This window comes from Pseudophryne corroboree, chromosome 11 (assembly GCF_028390025.1).
Source record: "Pseudophryne corroboree isolate aPseCor3 chromosome 11, aPseCor3.hap2, whole genome shotgun sequence".
NCBI lineage: Eukaryota > Metazoa > Chordata > Amphibia > Anura > Myobatrachidae > Pseudophryne > Pseudophryne corroboree.
Genome location: NC_086454.1, coordinates 143,592,808 through 143,611,079, shown reverse-complemented (window position 1 = coordinate 143,611,079; position 18,272 = coordinate 143,592,808). Strand labels below are relative to the sequence as shown.

The window sequence follows — 18,272 nt, the reverse complement described above, 5'->3', positions numbered from 1 at the left end:
TTTTGCCCAATTGCTAACAAAAATCCTGCTGCGATCAACTTGAAATTACCCCCCATATACATAAAACAGGATCAAAGGATAATTAGGGCCCTGCTACTGAAAGATCTTACAATGTATTGAGAAAAAAGGAGACATAAGATAGGAGTGTGAATAAGGGTGGAGATTGGGACTGGAGTAATAAAGAGTTGTTAAAAAAAAAAAAAAGCAAGTTTAAAGATTTAAAGGCTGGAGAATAATCTCAGGTCTAGTAAGAAATTCATTAGGTGGGTATTGGCACGAGAAAAGGCCTGTAGGTTGGAATAAGAAGTACTTTAGTTATCAAAGTGCAGTCCAGGTGTAGTTTTTAAAGACTGGGGCAGATGTATTAAGCCTGGAGACGACATAAGGAAGTGATAAACCAGTGATAACTGCAAGGTGATAAACACACCAGCCAATCAGCTTCTAACTGTTAATTTACATATTGGAGCTGATTGGATGGTGCATTATCACCTTGCACTTATCACTGGTTTATCACCTCCTTATGCCTTCTCTAGATTAATACATCTGCTCCATTATTCTGAAATGGGGTTTAAAATGTCTGAAGCTTTTTAAACAAAGTTGTATGTATGAACTCTGTCAAAGAGAAAAAAATAATTCCTACTTTGACCATCAAAACGAATTTTTGTGCTTTAGAATTTGAAAACAAAAAGTGAAAAGAAAAATAAATGCATAAATTGTAAGATTACTTTATGAATATATACACAGGATCTTTTATGCTAAAAATGGCTACTTTCCAATATCCAACATTGCTTATAATGTGTTTTCTGTTTAGTACATTCTGTGTAATTGTGTGTTTGTAATTGGGTTTGCACTGTATTTGTTTTAATCATAACATTTAATAAAAACCAAAGTACCATACTTTATACATTTTCTGAGAGACACACACGGGCCGATTCAATTGTTTTTTTTTGCGCGGCCTCCACTACAGGGCGCCCAACGGCAGCAATTATAATTGTTCTGCCATTCGGGTACCCAGCGGCCGCAAAGCTCAAATTTTTTCTTGCAGTTTCCTGAGGTGCGAGAAAAAAATATGTGTTGAAACTCAGCACTTCAGGCGGCTAAACCCGGTCAGTTTGGGTGCGGTGTGCAGGGGCGCCCAAACAAAGTTGAATAGTGACAATTGTTTGTTAGACTGGATTTTTGGACGCCCAAAACAATTGAATCAGTCCCTAAGGCTGGTAACCAAATAGCTGCGGTACTTTACTGCAGCTAATGGATTCGGATGGGGCTATACAATTAGCCCCGATACACTGCAGTTATCGGGGATTGAAGCATAATCTGCAATTAACCACCATCGGAACCGCGAATACATATGGGATCAGAAGCTTATCCTGGATCCAATGTGTTATCGCAAGATTGTGGGTCCTTTTTCAGCCGATATGAACGGCCTATAATTAGATATTGTGATAATGAACATCGGTCGTTTTTATCGGCTGAAACAGCATTGGGGCTACTTGGATACTGGCCTAGAAGGAAAGGCTAGAGATTACATGATATACTGTGAAACAATTATACTGTACAGCAAAATACCAAGGGCAGTAATGCAACAGATGTAAGATGATGTTAGAACAGATAAGATGAGAGCGATCAATACTGGAATAGAAAAGAGGTTGGGGGTAAGACGATGAATAAAGCATTAATGGGCCACCTTTAATTAGTGCATTCTAGGTGAAATTTGTGGGATGGAAGCAAATTACACAGGTTTCAAAACACAAATGAGAAATTGACAACGGTAAGGAGATCGAGCGTAATGAGGGCCAGTTGGAACACGGATACCCTGTGGCTTCTTTTGATTGATTTTGGATATTCAGAAAACATGATTTATTTGGGAAGGATAAAATACAGCAAACACAACATAGATACATTAAGGCTGCATATCCCATAGTGATTACTGTGATTTGCTTACGTGCTAACCTTATGCTTAGTGCAAAATTCACCTTACGTGGAAAAATAGATCATTGTAAAATTAGAGGATATATACTAAAAATACAGTGAGTAAGGGTATCCATAGTCCACTGGGTGCTCAATAAGTGCACAGCATACTGTATATGTGGCTCATAATCAGCTCAGACTGGACGTACCATACAAAGCCCCCTAGGTACATCCTATTAGAATATGGCAGATTACACAAATGATACAGAAAATATTTTATTATATAAACTGTAGGTTCTCTCTGGAAAAGGAACACTGATACATTTGCAAATTTCAATCCAAAAACACTTCTGGCATATATATAAGAATGAATGCATAAAATTTGGGATAGTGACTTATTCTATTTCAATTACTTGGGGGGGGGGGGGGGGGGGGGGGGTAAATCAATTGCCTGCAACTTGCTTGCCCGGCCGAATGTGTGCGACACCCGACACACTTTACCGCAGCAGGATCTCACTCAAAAGCGTTCGCTACTCCAAAGGGTATAGAGCATTATTGAGTGAATCAGGGTGTGAGAGACAGGCGATGACAATTTGCACCCTTTGCAGGCAATTGAATTCCCCCCATAGAAGGGAAAAGAAGTGGCTATGCATAGCTCAATTATAGATACACAATTTTTTTTAGCCCAATGCCCATGACAAGGAACATAACCTAAGTCATTCATTCAGCACATTACTTATTTTCATAGATAAGATATAGGAGAAGATTTTCCTACAAACACACACTTGTCTCTTGAAGCATTGGATTTACGCTGCTTGTTTTTTGTCTACATCCTACACACTTTTAAAAACCATATTCCAATACATTTTATGGCTCAAGCAGAAAAATATTTAGCAGCTGCTTTCAAACATGCTGCACCCATTGTTTCCCTTTTGTCAAACTATTACTGAGCATAAATAAATTAGGGTGGAAACTTATTCTTTTTTTTATTAAAGTGTAATTTTCCATGCAAATAAAATGTAGTTTCTACCAGCCAATATCTTGACACAATGGGAGCCAAATACAGCATTTCAGATCGCTACTAAGACTAAAAAATTATATTATGCTACTGAATATATTACTTTGAATCCTCTAATATGACAATGTATTCACATGTGTGATCTGAATTCCTGTCCTACATCAATTTTTATTAAACTGCACAATAAACCATGTTTTGTGAGATGAAGCAAATACATGCATAATTGAATAACTATAAATCCCAGGTCTAAAAGGTTTTCTTTTACTTATTCCCATGTGCACTGTGAAAACGTCTAATGGAACATACCAGCAATGGTCAGATAATCACAGTGGTATACATATATCTGGTTTATTCAGGGAACACTACAGAATTAATAAAAAAATAAAAATAAAATTAAATATATTATATATCAATATATCATCCATGAAATAAGTGCATCATTGTACACATTTTCTAAAATACACCCCAGACTTCTTATACACTAAAAAAAATGTATTATTTTTTTTTTTTTTTAAGAAAGGTTAATTTAACAATTACATCTAGTCAACAAATATGTATGTTGACATTGTTAGGTATATAAATGCCTAGCAGGTGATGCAAACCCAATAATAGGTCTTGCCATGCTATTCATGTTACATCACCCACAAATTAAAGATCAGTAGTGAAGATACCTCAGTGGAATGACAAACACATTTAGGCGGCACCATGCAAATTAAAAATAATAATAATTACATTGTGAAGGAAGATTAGATAAGAAACAAGATCCAAACAGACACACCAACCACAGCAGCCGTAAGGTGGCAAACAATTATTCTGATAAAGATATATAACAGAGACACATAAGGCAATTTCAGAACGTATAGGATTTATCAACCTACCTGCACAGCTCCCGCCCTTCTCTGCTGCTGCTGCTGATGAAGATATATGAGAAGATTGATGTCCACTGGTTTCAGCCATGTTGCCGGCAATCACTGCACATAGATAAGACAAGTATATTGGAGTATGCACATGCATAGAAACATCGCTATAGGCTAAAACATTTCCAGTACACCAAACATAAAATAAGAGGCTATAATACTTTTCTGCAAAATACTACTGATTACAATATCACTTGCTCCTGCCTGTGTTCATTGACAGGTTTCTGTGGGCTTGGCCTATGTATTTAGAGGAAAATATGAACTGTAGGCGCTGCAAGTGCCTGTATTTGCTCTATGCATTGAGACCAGTCCTCCCTTTGTTTGCTGACACCACTGAATGAGCCTCCTTTGACTCACTACACCTACTGCAAGAGGAGATAAGGATGTACAGCCCTGGTAAGCTATTGCAGCATATGTAGTACATATTATGTACAGACACGAGGTAATGAGGCTTCTAATACAATATCACCCGAGAGGCTTTATGCAGCAAAACACATATATATATATATATATATATATATATATATATATATATATATATATATATATATATATATATATACACACACACACACACACACGTAGTATGGGCAGTCCTGATGTATACAGCACACAATCCGTGCACACACTATGCCGGGCGGTGAATGTGGGTAGGTTGGCATTGCTAGCCATGCACATTTACGCCTCACAGAGAGGCCGCGCAGGCCGTATAGCAGCAGCGCCCACACGCCCAGCCACATACCAGCAATGTACAGCCGCACAATACGAACAATACACACAGATAATAATAGAATACAATATATACGTGCGTTTCTCCGTCCTTCTCCTGTCACCGAGCGCCCGAGCACGACACCGACACAATGACGCAGCGGAGGGGCGACGCCTGCGGGGGGCGGAGCTATGGCTCACAAGGCGTGGTCGCATCGATCCACCAGAGATGGCAGGGCTAGGTGTGGCAATGAGAGTAAGAGGCGGAGCCAGCGGCGAGGGACAGCTTGTGGCTCAGCCTCATTCACTGTGTGAATGTGATCCATTTTACTACGCGTGCGCAGCAATCCTGCTTCAGCAAAGGATCCGCCCGTCTCCTGCTGCTTAGGGCTTTCTTCTCACAAAACTAACTTTATTAGTACGTCGCACTCTGAACAATGCACTCTGCCCACATACAAATGTTATAGCTACTCTATATAACGAGAGAGACAGATTTATATGAATACAGTGATTTGTGCGGTATGCAATAAGTAGATGCATGGCAGGAGTGATCATAGTGTATACGCAGCGCTATGAGTAACGGCCCGTGCAAAAAAAACAGATCACAGGGCTGGGTGACAGTGTCAGCTTGTTTTTTTAATAAAGCTACATATATTCAGGACTACTGATTTCGTTACGCGCTATGCCATCTGGGAGTTGTAGTTTTATGGATGCTGCTCAGTAATTGCGGTGACTGAGTAACAGGTCCCGCGCGGAACTACATTGCCCATCGCGCCCGGGACTCTGGGGGACAAGCTCGCCTACCCCGCCCCGTCCGCTGCGCTTTCTGTCGCCGCGCTGCAGGAGGAGGAATTCCCGGACACCAGCTACAGGTGGGTACCAGGGAGGGACCGAGCCGCCTCCAGTAGTGCTGGGGTCTAGCTGTTGCCCCCAAATGCAGGGACATGGGGGGCACACATGCCAGTGCCCAAATGCTGGTCTTTTCCAATGTGCCAGTGCGCTTGGTGTCCACTGCCTGCACCACATCCGGGTGTGTGTGACTGTCACGCTGATACTCCGCCACCGTGTTTACATGCAGCTTCTCCCTGGGGGCTTGTACTCGCATTAGACCTGTAGCATTCCGGATGCCCCAGCCCCCAGCAGCAGGGGGATGAAGCAGAGGCAGGGAGACTTTGCATTGTATAAGGGTAAACATGTAGCATTGGAACCCTGGCAGGAATGTTCTACCATTTGGGTTGGTATCTGAGGACAAAGGTGCAAGCTCTCGCTGACCTGCTAACACCATACAGTCTGTCAGTAAGCAGATGTGTGGTAATAGTAGTAGTAAGTGGGCCTTCTAGTAACACTCCTGAGTGCATTGGAATACCTGCTCTGTGTTAGTTTGGGTCCTACGGCAATTAAAATATAGGTTTCATTACTCCTCTGCTAATTGTTCCAGTGCCATATAAGAGATCCGCACATATTCACAATTTCATATTAAACCCTTGAATGTAAAGCACATAGGGGCTGATGCACAGATCTCTGCATACACAGTGCTCAGTGTAGCCAGCGTTCTTTCTACACACACCTTCACTAAACTTGGGCCCAGATTGACCAATCCTTGGAGAGTGATAAATAGGGTGATAAAGTACCAACCAGCTCCTAACTGTCATTTTTTGAACACAGCCTGTAATATGGCAGTAAAAAGCTGATTGATCTGGGCCTTATGGGGCATACACACGGAGTGATTTTTGCCTATTTTCTAAGCGATATGACAAGATCGCTTAGAAATTAAGCACAAATCGCTCCGTGTGTCGTGTGTATGCCCCATAATGATAAGGGCCGTGCATTGCTATCGCCGGCTCAGATCATTCGTGCATGCAATATAAATCTAGTCAGATCGCTCAGCACACATCGCTGTGTGTATAGCGATGTTTGCTGAACGATCTGTGCGCCCCATGTGTATGCTGCATTAGTCTGTGTGCAAACACTTTGTTATCCACCAGTTGCACTCTTTTACCTGCAAATGGAGATGCAATTGAGTAGCATACTACTCTGGACCACCCATTATGCCTATCTACTCAGCATAAAAACACGTAAGTTCCATCAGCCAAAGGCAATTGCATGCACTTCTCTATAAGCCCCATCATTTTCATTCATCTTTATTTCTCATATGTCCTAGAGGATGCTTGGGTCTACTTCAGTACCATGGGGTATAGACGGTTCTGCAGGAGCCATGGGCACTTTAAGACTTTTTCAGAGTGTGAACTGGCTCCTCCTTCTATGCCCCTCCTCCAGACCTCAGTTTAGAAAATGTGCCCAGGCAGACTGGTCGCACTCTAGTGGAGCTCTACAGAGTTCTACTAAAAAACTTTGTTTAGGTTTTTTATTTTACTGGGAGACTGCTGGCAACAGTCACCCTGCTTCGTGGGACTTGGGGAAAAGAAGTAGGAACCAACTTCCTATGTAGTTTCATGGCTCTGCTTCTGCTGACAGGACAACATTGGCTCCTGAAGGGTACTGAACACTAGCTGCGGCTATGCGCTCACTCCCACAACACACCGTCACCCCCCTTAACAGAGCCAGGAGTCAGAAGACTGGTGAGTAGTGTTACCGGAGATCTGCAGAGAGGGACCTCCAGTCATCGTGACAGCTTAAGGTACCGCGCAGCGAGCGGGAACGCAGCGCGAGCATGCTATCCATATACACAGAACCCAGAAGGGGGGTGGGGGGCCTGGGCAGCATGTACCCTACTCTCACTGGCAAAAGGTAGCATATGATGTTTTACACAGTCCTACACCCCTGCCAGTATAAAGATGATCTCTAATACCTGAGGGGAAATGTGCCATTACAGGGGGCGGAGCTTCTTCCTCAGGCAGCCAGCACACTTCTCAGCGCCATTTCCGCCCAGCAGCAGCAGGGGAAGACACACTGATCCTCCTCTCCACATCTGACCAAGTATCAGGGTGCAAAAATGTATTTTTAGGTGTTATAACCTATATTCAGAGCCGGCCATAGGCATAGGCAAACTAGGCAATTGCCTAGGGCATTTGATATGCCTAGGGGCATCAGCAGCTTCTGCTGATTAAAGTGATATGCGGCTTGCCTATATTCTGTGTGTAGCATTTCATATGCAGATACAGCCACAGTCTCACACAATATATAGGCATGCTGCATATAATTTTAATCAGCAGACGCTACTTGTGCATCCTAGCCACATAGCAATGCAAATAAGATGCATTTTCATAAAAAAAATGCTTGACGTTAGCATTGAGGCAAGATTTATGAGGACACATCTATATCCAAGCAGAGGCAGAGGTCACAGTGTTCGTGGCAGTGTGAGTGCATGTGAGTGGGTTGGTTGTGCAGTAGTGTTCGGAATATGTGTAAGGAGCATTATGTGTCATGTGAAAATGTATTAATAATGTGCAACATATGTGTAAGGGGCACTGTGTGTGTCATTATGTGTATTGGGGCATTAATAATGTGCGGCATATGTGTAACAGGGTTCTACTGTATGTGTGTCATTATGTGTATAGGGACACTAATAATGTGCAGCAAATGTGTAGGGGCACTATGTGTGTCATTACGTGTATAAGGGCATTAATAATGTGCGGCATATGTGTAAGGGACATTATGTGTAAAAGTGCATTAATAAAGGTTGTCATAATGTGTACGTCGCATTATGTTAAGAAGGACATTAATAATGTGTCTCATGTGTAAGGGGCATTACTGTGTGGAATTGTGTATAAATGCATTACTAATGTGTGGCATTATGTGTATAAGGTGCTCTACTATGTGGCATTGCGTATAGAAAGTGCACTACTGTGTTGTCTAATGTGAATAAAGAGCAATAGGCTGTGGTGTAATGTGAATAAGGAGCAATTCAGTGTGATGTAATGTGAATAAGGGGCTATACTGTGAGGAGTAACGTTTAAGGTAAAGTGATACTACTGTGGGATGTAATGAATTATGGACACTATCACATGATCAAATGTGAATAAAGTTGCAGTATTGTGTGGCGTAATTGGAATTGGGGTAACTATTGTGGGGCCATGCCCCTTGCCAGCAAAAACACACCCCTTTTTGGGCTGTGTGCAAAATGTGCGAACTGTTCCTATTTAAAATATAGGTGGTACAAACCCCAAAATAAGGACTGCTATGGGTGAGGGGTGATGGTGCTGGGAAAGAGGTGCAAGGTCAGAGGCGGAACCAGCGGTTGTGCTAGGGGGCACCAGCCAAAATCTTGCCTAGGGCATCATATTGGTTAGGGCCGGCTCTGCCTATATTGGCGTTATATAAGCGCTCTACAAGTCTCTGTGTGTAAACAAAGTTTCACAGGAATTTGTTATTTTGGCGCTGAGTTGTGGACTGGCAATTCCCTTCTGTGTCCCTCTGACAGATTTTGCTGTGGGTCTGTCTCCAGTAGTCCCGGAGTGTCTGTGGTGTGATTTTGCACGTGTGTGACATGTCTGAGGCAGAGAGCTCTTCCCCCGAGGAAGCCATTTTAGGGACACAAGAATGTAATGTGGTGGCACTGCCATCGCATCACGAGCCTGAATGGGTGAAAGAATTACGTGATAGTATGAATCATAAAAGTAAGAGATTGGATAAGTCTGAGTCTCATGCAGAAACCTGGAGGAAATCAGTGGAAGATGTGATTTTTCATAGTTCTGCCTTTTCATCCACAGGGGACCCCTCTGGGTTGCAAGAAAGGTCATTTGCACAAGTGGTACAAACTGATACCGACACGGACTCTGATTCCTGTGTCGACACTAGTGATTCCAGGGGAATAGATCCAAAGTTAGCAAAAAACATTCAATACATGATTGTTGCTATAAGGGAGGTGTTAGAGGTTACGGAGCCCCCTCCTTTACCACAGTAGAAGGCTTACTTTAATAAAGAGAAGAAACCTAATGTAACTTTCCCTCCATCTCATGAACTGAATGGACTCTTTGAGGGAGTCTGGACAAACCCTAAGAATAAATTTCAGATTCCCAAAAGAATTCAGGCAGCTTACCCTTTTCCTGCAGAGGACAGGAAACGGTGGGAGTCACCCCCCCCCCCCCCCCCATTTTAGACAGTGCCCTGTCACGGTTAACAAAGAAGGTGATTCTCCCTGGGACGGCTTCACTAAAGAAGCCGGCAGACCGCAAGTTAGAGACTACGTTGAAATCTATTTATGCGACCAATGGGACACTCCTCAGGCTTACCATTGTCTGTGTGTGGGTGAGTGGTGCTATTGAAAAGTGGTCAGAAAACTTGTCATCTGACATTGACACGATAGATAGAGACAAGATACTCCTAACGTTAGGTCATATCAAGGACGCTGCTGCGTACATGCTGGAAGCCATGAAAGATATTGGTCTCTTGGGATCAAGAGCCGCTACCATGGCGATTTCAGCACGTAGGGCGTTATGGTTTCGCCAATGGAATGCAGACGCAGATTCCAAAAGGAATATGGAGGCTCTCCCGTATAAGGGCGAAGCCTTGTTCGGAGATGGGCTGGATGCCTTAGCGTCTGCGGCTACCGCAGGTAAGTCGACATTTTTGCCTAATGCTCCTGCGCCGGCGAAAAAGACACATCACTCTCAGATGCAGTTCTTTTGGCCCAATAAATATAAAAATGGTAAAGGTTCCCCTTTCTTTGCAGGTAAAGGAAGGGGAAAAGCAAAAAAGTCCACTGCGTCTCCAGGATCGTAGGAGCAGAGATCAACCTCTGCTTCTGCAAAATCTTCAGCATGACGCTGGGGCTCCCTTGCGGGAGTCCGCTCAGGTGGGAGCACGTCTGAAACTCTTCAGTCAGATTTGGGTTCAATCTGGTCTGGACCCATGGGTTTTACAAATAGTGTCCCACGGGTACAAGCTGGAGTTTCAAGGCATTCCCCCATGCCGATTTTTCAAATCGGCCTTACCAGCTTCTGCTCCAGACAGGGAAGTGGTATCGGCAGCAATACAAAAATTGTGTCAGGATCAAGTGATTGTCCTGGTTCCCTTGTCGCAACAAGGAGAAGGGTTTTTATTCAAGTCCCGAAGCTGGACGGCTCGGTCAGACCGATTCTAAACCTGAAAACACTGAATCTCTACCTGCAAAGTTTCAAAGTCAAGATGGAATCTTTGAGGGCAGTGATTTCCATTCTGGAGAAGATGGACTTCATGGTGTCAGTGGACAGAAAAGAGGCCTACTTACATGTTCCTATCCTCCACATCAAGCTTATCTGAGATTCGCAGAGCAGGATTGTCATTACCAATTTCAAACGTTACCGTTCGGGCTCTCCACAGCACCGATGGTGTTTACCAAGGTGATGGCGGAGATGATGGTCCTCCTTCGACGGCAAGGAGTCAACATAATTCCTTACCTGGACTATCTCCTGAAAAAGGCGAGGTCCAGGGAAAGGTTGGTGCAGAGCATTGCACTCTCCCTGACAGTACTTCAACAACATGGTTGGATCATAAATTTCTCTAACGTCCTAGTGGATGCTGGGGACTCCGTAAGGACCATGGGGAATAGACGGGCTCCGCAGGAGACTGGGCACTCTAAGAAAGATTTTGTACTACTGGTGTGCACTGGCTCCTCCCTCTATGCCCCTCCTCCAGACCTCAGTTAGAATCTGTGCCCGGACAGAGCTGGGTGCATTTTAGTGAGCTCTCCTGAGCTTGCTAATAAGAAAGTCTGTTAGTTAGGTTTTTTATTTTCAGAGAGCTTCTGCTGGCAATAGACTCTCTGCTACGTGGGACTGAGGGGAGAGTAGCAAACCTACTAACTGCGGCTGGGTTGCACTTCTTAGGCTACTGGACACCATTAGCTCCAGAGGGATCGAACACAGGAACGGAACCTAACCTTGGTCGTCCGTTCCCGGAGCCGCGCCGCCGTCCCCCTCGCAGAGCCAGAAGACAGAAGCCGGCGGGTTGAAGCAAGAAGACGTCAAAATCGGCGGCAGAAGACTCCTGTCTTCATATGAGGTAGCGCACAGCACTGCAGCTGTGCGCCATTGCGCCCACACTAACCCACACACTCCGGTCACTGTAGGGTGCAGGGCGCAGGGGGGGGCGCCCTGGGCAGCAATTGATTACCTCCTGACAAAAAGCAGCATATATACAGCTGGGCACTATAATATGCATGAGCCCCCGCCATTAATTTTACACAAAATCGCGGGACAGAAGCCCGCCGCTGAGGGGGCGGGGCCTTCTTCCTCAGCACTCACCAGCGCCATTTTCTCTCCACAGCTCCGCTGAGAGGAAGCTCTCCAGGCTCTCCCCTGCAGAAGCACGATAGAGAGGGTGAAAAAGAGAGGGGGGGCACATACATTTGGCGTAAAAACAATATATGCAGCAGCTACTGGGTTAACACTAAGTTACTGTGTGATTCCTGGGTCATATAGCGCTGGGGTGTGTGCTGGCATACTCTCTCTCTGTCTCTCCAAAGGGCCTTGTGGGGGAACTGTCTTCAAATAGAGCATCCCCTGTATGTGTGGTGTGTCGGTACGTGTGTGTCGACATGTCTGAGGTAAAAGGCTCCCCTAAGGAGGAGATAGAGCAAATATGTGTGTGAGAGGGTGTCTCCGTCGACAACGCCGACACCTGTTTGGATATGTGTAAGTGCTAAGGTGAATTTATTGCACAAAAGATTAGAGAACAGACAGGAAATCTACCCATGTCTGTCCCTATGGCACAGAGACCTTCAGAGTCTCACAATGCTCACTATCCAAAATAATAAACACTGATATCGACAGGGAGTTTGACTCCAGTGTCGACTACGATAATGCAAAGTTACAGCCAAAATGGCTGAAAGGTATTCAATATATGATTATTGTAATAAAAGATGATTTGCATATCACTGATGACTCATCTGTCCCTGACACAAGGGTACACATGTTAAGGGGAAGAAAGCTGAGGTAAATTTCCCTCCTCTCATGAGGAAAAAGAGCGGGAATCTCCAGACAAGAGACTGCAGCTTCCCACAAAAAATTCTCAGGCAGTATCCTTTCCCCACTAGGGCCAGGATGTGATGGGAATCTTCCCCTATAGGGTGTCACGTTTGCCCAGAAGGTAGCACTAGCTATTCTCGGGGATCCTGCAGATAGCGTGCACATTCTAGTACACTACTCAGACCGGCGATTGTGTCGGCATGGGTTTATAGCTCTGTGGCAGCGTGGACAGGTACCTTATCAGCAGAGATTGAGACCCTAGTATGCATATAGATATATATATGTATATATATATAGAGATATATATACAGGTTGAGTATCCCATATCCAAATATTCCGAAATAAGGAATATTCCGAAATACGGACTTTTTTGAGTGAGAGTGAGATAGTGAAACCTTTGTTTTCTGATGCCTCAATGTACACAAACTTTGTTTAATACACAAAGTTATTAAAAATATTGTATTAAATGACCTTCAGGCTGTGTGTATAAGGTGTATATGAAACATAAATGAATTGTGTGAATGTACACACACTTTGTTTAATGTACAAAGTTATAAAAAATATTGGCTAAAATTACCTTCAGGCTGTGTGTATAAGGTGTATATGAAACATAAATGCATTCTGTGCTTAGACTTAGGTCCCATCACCATGATATCTCATTATGGTGCGCAATTATTCCAAAATACGGAAAAATACGATATCCAAAATACCTCTGGTCCCAAGCATTTTGGATAAGGGATACTCAACCTGTATATATATTAAAGATGCTGTCTTAAGAGATAGGTATATATATATATATAAAACATGCCCAAAGAGACATGAGTATACTGGGTCCTAGAGTCAAAGCTATGTCGATTTCTGCTTGACGTGTCCTGTAGAATATGCAATGGACAGATGATGCCGACTTAAGAGGCATATGGAAGGCTGAGGATTGTGTGGAGAAGGGTTCTCGGACCTGGTCTCCACAGCTATAGCTGGTAATTCTGATATTTTGCCTTATATTCCTGCACAGCCTAGGAAAGCACGACATTATCAAATGCAGCCTTTCGAATAAAAAAACAAGAAAGTCCAAGGTGCGTCCTTTCTTGCCAGAGGCGGGGGCAGAGGAAAGAAGCTGCACAACACAGCTAGTTCCCAGGAACAGAAGTCCTCCCCGGCCTCTACAAAAATCCACTGCATGTCGCTGGGGCTCCACAGGCGGAGCTAGGCCCGGTGGGGGCACGCCTTCGTAAGTTCAGCCACAAGTGGGTTCACTCCCTGTTAGATCCCTGGGCAATAGATATTGTGTCTCAGGGATACAAGCTGGACTTTGAGAAGATGCCCCCTCACCGACGGCCCTGCCGGCTTCCCCCCACGAGAGGGAAACGGTGTTAACTGCAATTCACAAATTGTATCTTCAACAGGTGGTGGTCAAGGTTCCCCTCCTTCAACAAGGAGGGGGTTATTATTCGACCATGTTGTAGTCCCGAAACCAGACGGTTCGGTCGGACCCATATTGAATTTAAAATCCCTGAACATATACCTGAAAAGGTTCAAGTTCAAGATGGAATCTCTAAGAGCGGTTATTGCAAGCCTGAAAGGGGGAGATTTTATGGTGACTCGGGACATAAAGGATGCATACCTTCATGTCCCCATTTATCCACCTCATCAGGCGTACCTCAGAATTGCGGTACGGGATTGTCATTACCAATTTCAGACGTTGCCGTTTGGTCTCTCCACGGCCTTGAGAATATTCACCAAGGTGATGGCGGAAATGATGGTGCTCCTGCGGAAGCAAGGTGTCACTATTATCACGTACTTGGACGATCTCCTCATAAAAGCGAGATCAAGAGAGCAGTTGCTGAACAGCGTATCACTTTCTCTGGAAGTGTAACGGCAACACGGCTGGATTCTATATATTCCAAAGTCGCAGTTGGTTCTTACAGCTCATCTGCCTCTCCTAGGCATGATCCTAGACACAGACCAGAAAAGGGTTTATCTCCCGATAGAGAGAGCTCAGGAGCTCGTGACACTGGTCAGGAATCTATTAAAACCAAAACAGGTGTCAGTGCATCACTGCACTCGAGTCCTGGGAAGGAGGGTGGCATCATACATGGCCATTCCCTTCGGCAGGTTCCATACGAGGACCTTCCAAGGGGACTTACTGGACAAGTGGTCCGGATCACATCTTCAGATGCATCGGTTAATCACCCTATCCCCCAGAGCCAGGGTGTCTCTCCTGTGGTGGCTGCAGAGTGCTCACCTTCTCGAAGGTCGCAGATTCGGCATTCAGGACTGGGTCCTGGTGACCACGGATGCAAGCCTCCGAGGGTGGGGGGCAGTCACACAGGGAAGAAATTTCCAAGGGCTGTGGTCAAGGCAGGAGACTTGCCTTCACATCAATATCCTGGAACTAAGGGCCATATACAACGCCCTAAGTCAAGCGGAGACCCTGCTTCGCGACCAACCGGTTCTGATTCAATCAGACAATATCACCGCAGTGGCTCATGTAAACCGCCAAGGCAGCACAAGGAGCAGGGTGGCGATGGTAGAAGCCACCAGAATTCTTCGCTGGGCGGAGAATCACGTAAGCGCACTGTCAGCAGTGTTCATTCCGGGAGTGGACAACTGGGAAGCAGACTTCCTCAGCAGGCACGACCTCCACCCGGGAGAGTGGGGACTTCATCAAGAAGTCTTCGCGCAGATTGTAGGTCGGTGGGAACTGCCACAGGTGGACATGATGTCATCCCGCCTCAACAAAAAGCTACAGAGGTATTGCGCCAGGTCAAGAGACTCTCAGGCGATAGCTGTAGACGCACTGGTGACACCGTGGATGTTCCAGTCGGTTTATGTGTTTCCTCCTCTTCCTCTCTTACCCAAGGTGCTGAGAATCATAAGGTAAAGAGGAGTGAGAACAATACTCATTGTTCCGGATTGGCCAAGAAGGACTTGGTATCCAGAGCTGCAAGAAATGCTCACAGAGGACCCATGGCCTCTGCCTCTAGGGCAGGATCTGTTGCAGCAGGGACCTTGTATGTTCCAAGACTTACCGCAGCTGCGTTTGACGGCATGGCGGTTGGACGCCGGATCCTAGTAGAAAAGAGGGATTCCGGATGAGGTTATTCCTACGCTGATATGGGCTAGGAAGGACGTGACGGCTAAACATTATCACCGTATACGGCGAAAATATGTTGCTGGGTGTGAGGCCAGGAATGCCTCTACAGAGGAATTCCAGCTGGGCCGTTTCCTTCACTTCCTACAGTCGGGAGTGACTTTGGGCCTAGAATTGGGGTCCATTAAGGTCCAGATTTCGGCCCTATTCATTTTCTTTCATAAAAAAACTAGCTTCTCTACCTGAAGTTCAGACGTTTGTAAAGGGAGTGCTGCATGTTCAGCCCCTTTTTTGTGCCACCAGTGGCACCTTGGGATCTTAACGTGGTGTTGAGTTTCCTGAAATCTCACTTGTTTGAGCTGCTTAAGACCGTGGAGTTAAAATATCTCACGTGGAAAGTGGTCATGCTATTGGCCTTAGCTTCGGCTAGGCGTGTGTCAGAATTGGCGGCTTTGTCATGTAAAAGCTCCTATCTGGTTTTCCATATTGGCAGGGCAGAATTACTGACTTGTCCGCAATTTCTGCCAAAGGTGGTGTCATCTTTTCATTTGAACCAACCTATTGTGGTGCCTGCGGCTACTCGTGACTTGGAGAATTCCAAGTTACTAGATGTAGTCAGGGCTTTGAAGATTTATGTAGCCAGATCGGCTGGAGTCAGAAAGACTGACTCGCTGTTTATCCTGTATGCATCCAACAAGCTGGGTGCTCCTGCTTCAAAGCAAACTATTGCTCGCTGGATCTGTAACACGATTCAGCAGGCTCATTCTGCGGCTGTCTTGCCGCCTCCAAAATCAGTAAAAGCCCATTCCACAAGGAAGGTGGGCTCTTCTTGGGCGGCTGCCCGAGGGGTCTCGGCATTACCGCTTTGCCGAGCAGCTACTTGGTCGGGTTCAAACACTTTTACAAAGTTCTACAAGTTTGATACCCTGGCTGAGGAGGACCTTGTGTTTGCTCATTCGGTGCTGCAGAGTCATCCGCACTCTCCCGCCCGTTTGGGAGCTTTGGTATAATCCCCATGGTCCTTACGGAGTCCCTAGCATCCACTAGGACGTTAGAGAAAATAAGATTTTACTCACCGGTAAATCGATTTCTCGTAGTCCGTAGTGGATGCTGGGCGCCCGTCCCAAGTGCGGACTTCTTCTGCAATACTTGTATATAGTTATTGCTTAAATAAGGGTTATGTTATGGTTGCATCAGGTTTGTCTGATGCTCTGTTGTTGTTCATACTGTTGACTGGGTATGTTATCACAAGTTATACGGTGTGATTGGTGTGGCTGGTATGAGTCTTACCCTGGATTCCAAAATCCTTTCCTTGTAATGTCAGCTCTTCCGGGCACAGTTTCCTTAACTGAGGTCTGGAGGAGGGGCATAGAGGGAGGAGCCAGTGCACACCAGTAGTACAAAATCTTTCTTAGAGTGCCCAGTCTCCTGCGGAGCCCGTCTATTCCCCATGGTCCTTACGGAGTCCCCAGCATCCACTACGGACTACGAGAAATAGATTTACCGGTGAGTAAAATCTTATTTTTCCAAAGTCACAGTTGGAACCGACAACAAGATTATCGTTTCTGGGGATGATACTGGATACAGAAGTACAGAGGGTATTTCTTCCAGTGGAAAAGGCTCTGGAAATCCAGAGAATGGTCAGACAAATTCTAAAACCAATGAAAGTGTTGATTCATCAATGCATACGTTTGTTGGGGAAAATGGTAGCGGCCTACGAGGCCCTACAGTTCGGCCGATTCCATGCCAAAGTATTCCAGTGGGACCTATTGGACAAGTGGTCCGGATCCCATCTACACGTGCATCAGAGGATAATCCTGTCATCCAAAGCCAGAATTTCGCTCCTGTGGTGGCTACACAGTTCTCACCTCCTTGAGGGACGCAGGTTTGGGATTCAGGACTGGGTCCTAGTAACCACGGATGCAAGTCTCCGAGGCTGGGGAGCAGTCACATAGGGGGCAGGCTTCCAAGGAAGATGGTCAAGTCAAGAAACCTGTCTTCACATAAACGTTCTGAAGTTGAGAGCTATTTACAACGGCCTTCTACAAGCGGTGCATCTTCTTCAAGATCAACCCATACAGATCCAGTCAGACAATGTAACAGCAGTGGCGTACATAAACCGTCAGGGCGGAATGAAAAGCAGAGTGGCAATGGCAGAGGTGACAAAGATCCTCCTCTGGGCAGAAAGACATGCAAGAGCTCTGTCGGCAATTTTCATTCCGGGAGTGGACAACTGGGAAGCGGACTTCCTCAGCAGACACGATCTCCACCCAGGAGAATGGGGCCTCCACCAAGAAGTCTTCGCAGAGGTGACAAGTATTTGGGGAGTTCTTCAAGTAGACATGATGGCATCTCGTCTCAACAAGAAGCTTCAGAGATATTGTTCCAGGTCGAGAGACCCTCAAGCAATAGCAGTGGATGCTTTAGTGACCCAGTGGGTGTTTTGGTCGGTGTATGTCTTCCCTCCACTTCCACTAATACCAAAAGTTCTCAGGATCATAAGAAGAACAAGGGTTCGAGCAATCCTCATTGTCCCAGACTGGCCAAGGAGGGCTTGGTATCCAGATCTTCAGGAGTTACTCATCGAAGATCCTCGGCCTCTTTCTCTTCGCGAGGACCTGCTGCGGCAGGGGCCGTGCGTGTATCAAGACTTACCGCGGCTACGTTTGACGGCATGGCTGTTGAACGCCGGATCCTAGCCCGAAAGGGTATTCCCAAAG

The 18,272-nt window shown here is 45.4% G+C and overlaps 2 protein-coding genes across 6 annotated transcripts in view; one reads left to right on the top strand and one right to left on the bottom strand.

The window, feature by feature from the left end:
• The window catches only part of RTN3 (reticulon 3), a 129,932-nt gene extending 125,092 nt beyond the window's left edge, over window positions 1–4,840 (bottom strand). The window contains exons 1-2 of one of the 3 annotated variants that reach the window (XM_063944898.1): window positions 4,643–4,840; window positions 3,808–3,900 (exon numbers count right to left, since the gene is read on the bottom strand). In XM_063944898.1, the coding sequence (XP_063800968.1) occupies window positions 3,808–3,886 (79 nt within the window). In that variant the 5' untranslated portion in view covers window positions 3,887–3,900; window positions 4,643–4,840. The remainder of the gene's footprint in view (window positions 1–3,807; window positions 3,901–4,642) is intronic. The other 2 variants (XM_063944896.1, XM_063944897.1) reach the window with 2 other exon arrangements.
• Window positions 4,215–18,272, top strand: part of ATL3 (atlastin GTPase 3) — a 182,168-nt gene continuing 168,110 nt past the window's right edge. Inside the window, exon 1 of one of the 3 annotated variants that reach the window (XM_063944901.1) lies at window positions 4,215–4,242. In XM_063944901.1, the coding sequence (XP_063800971.1) occupies window positions 4,230–4,242 (13 nt within the window). In that variant the 5' untranslated portion in view covers window positions 4,215–4,229. Of the gene's footprint in view, window positions 4,243–5,317; window positions 5,427–5,757; window positions 5,789–18,272 lie in introns of those variants that run through there. The other 2 variants (XM_063944902.1, XM_063944900.1) reach the window with 2 other exon arrangements.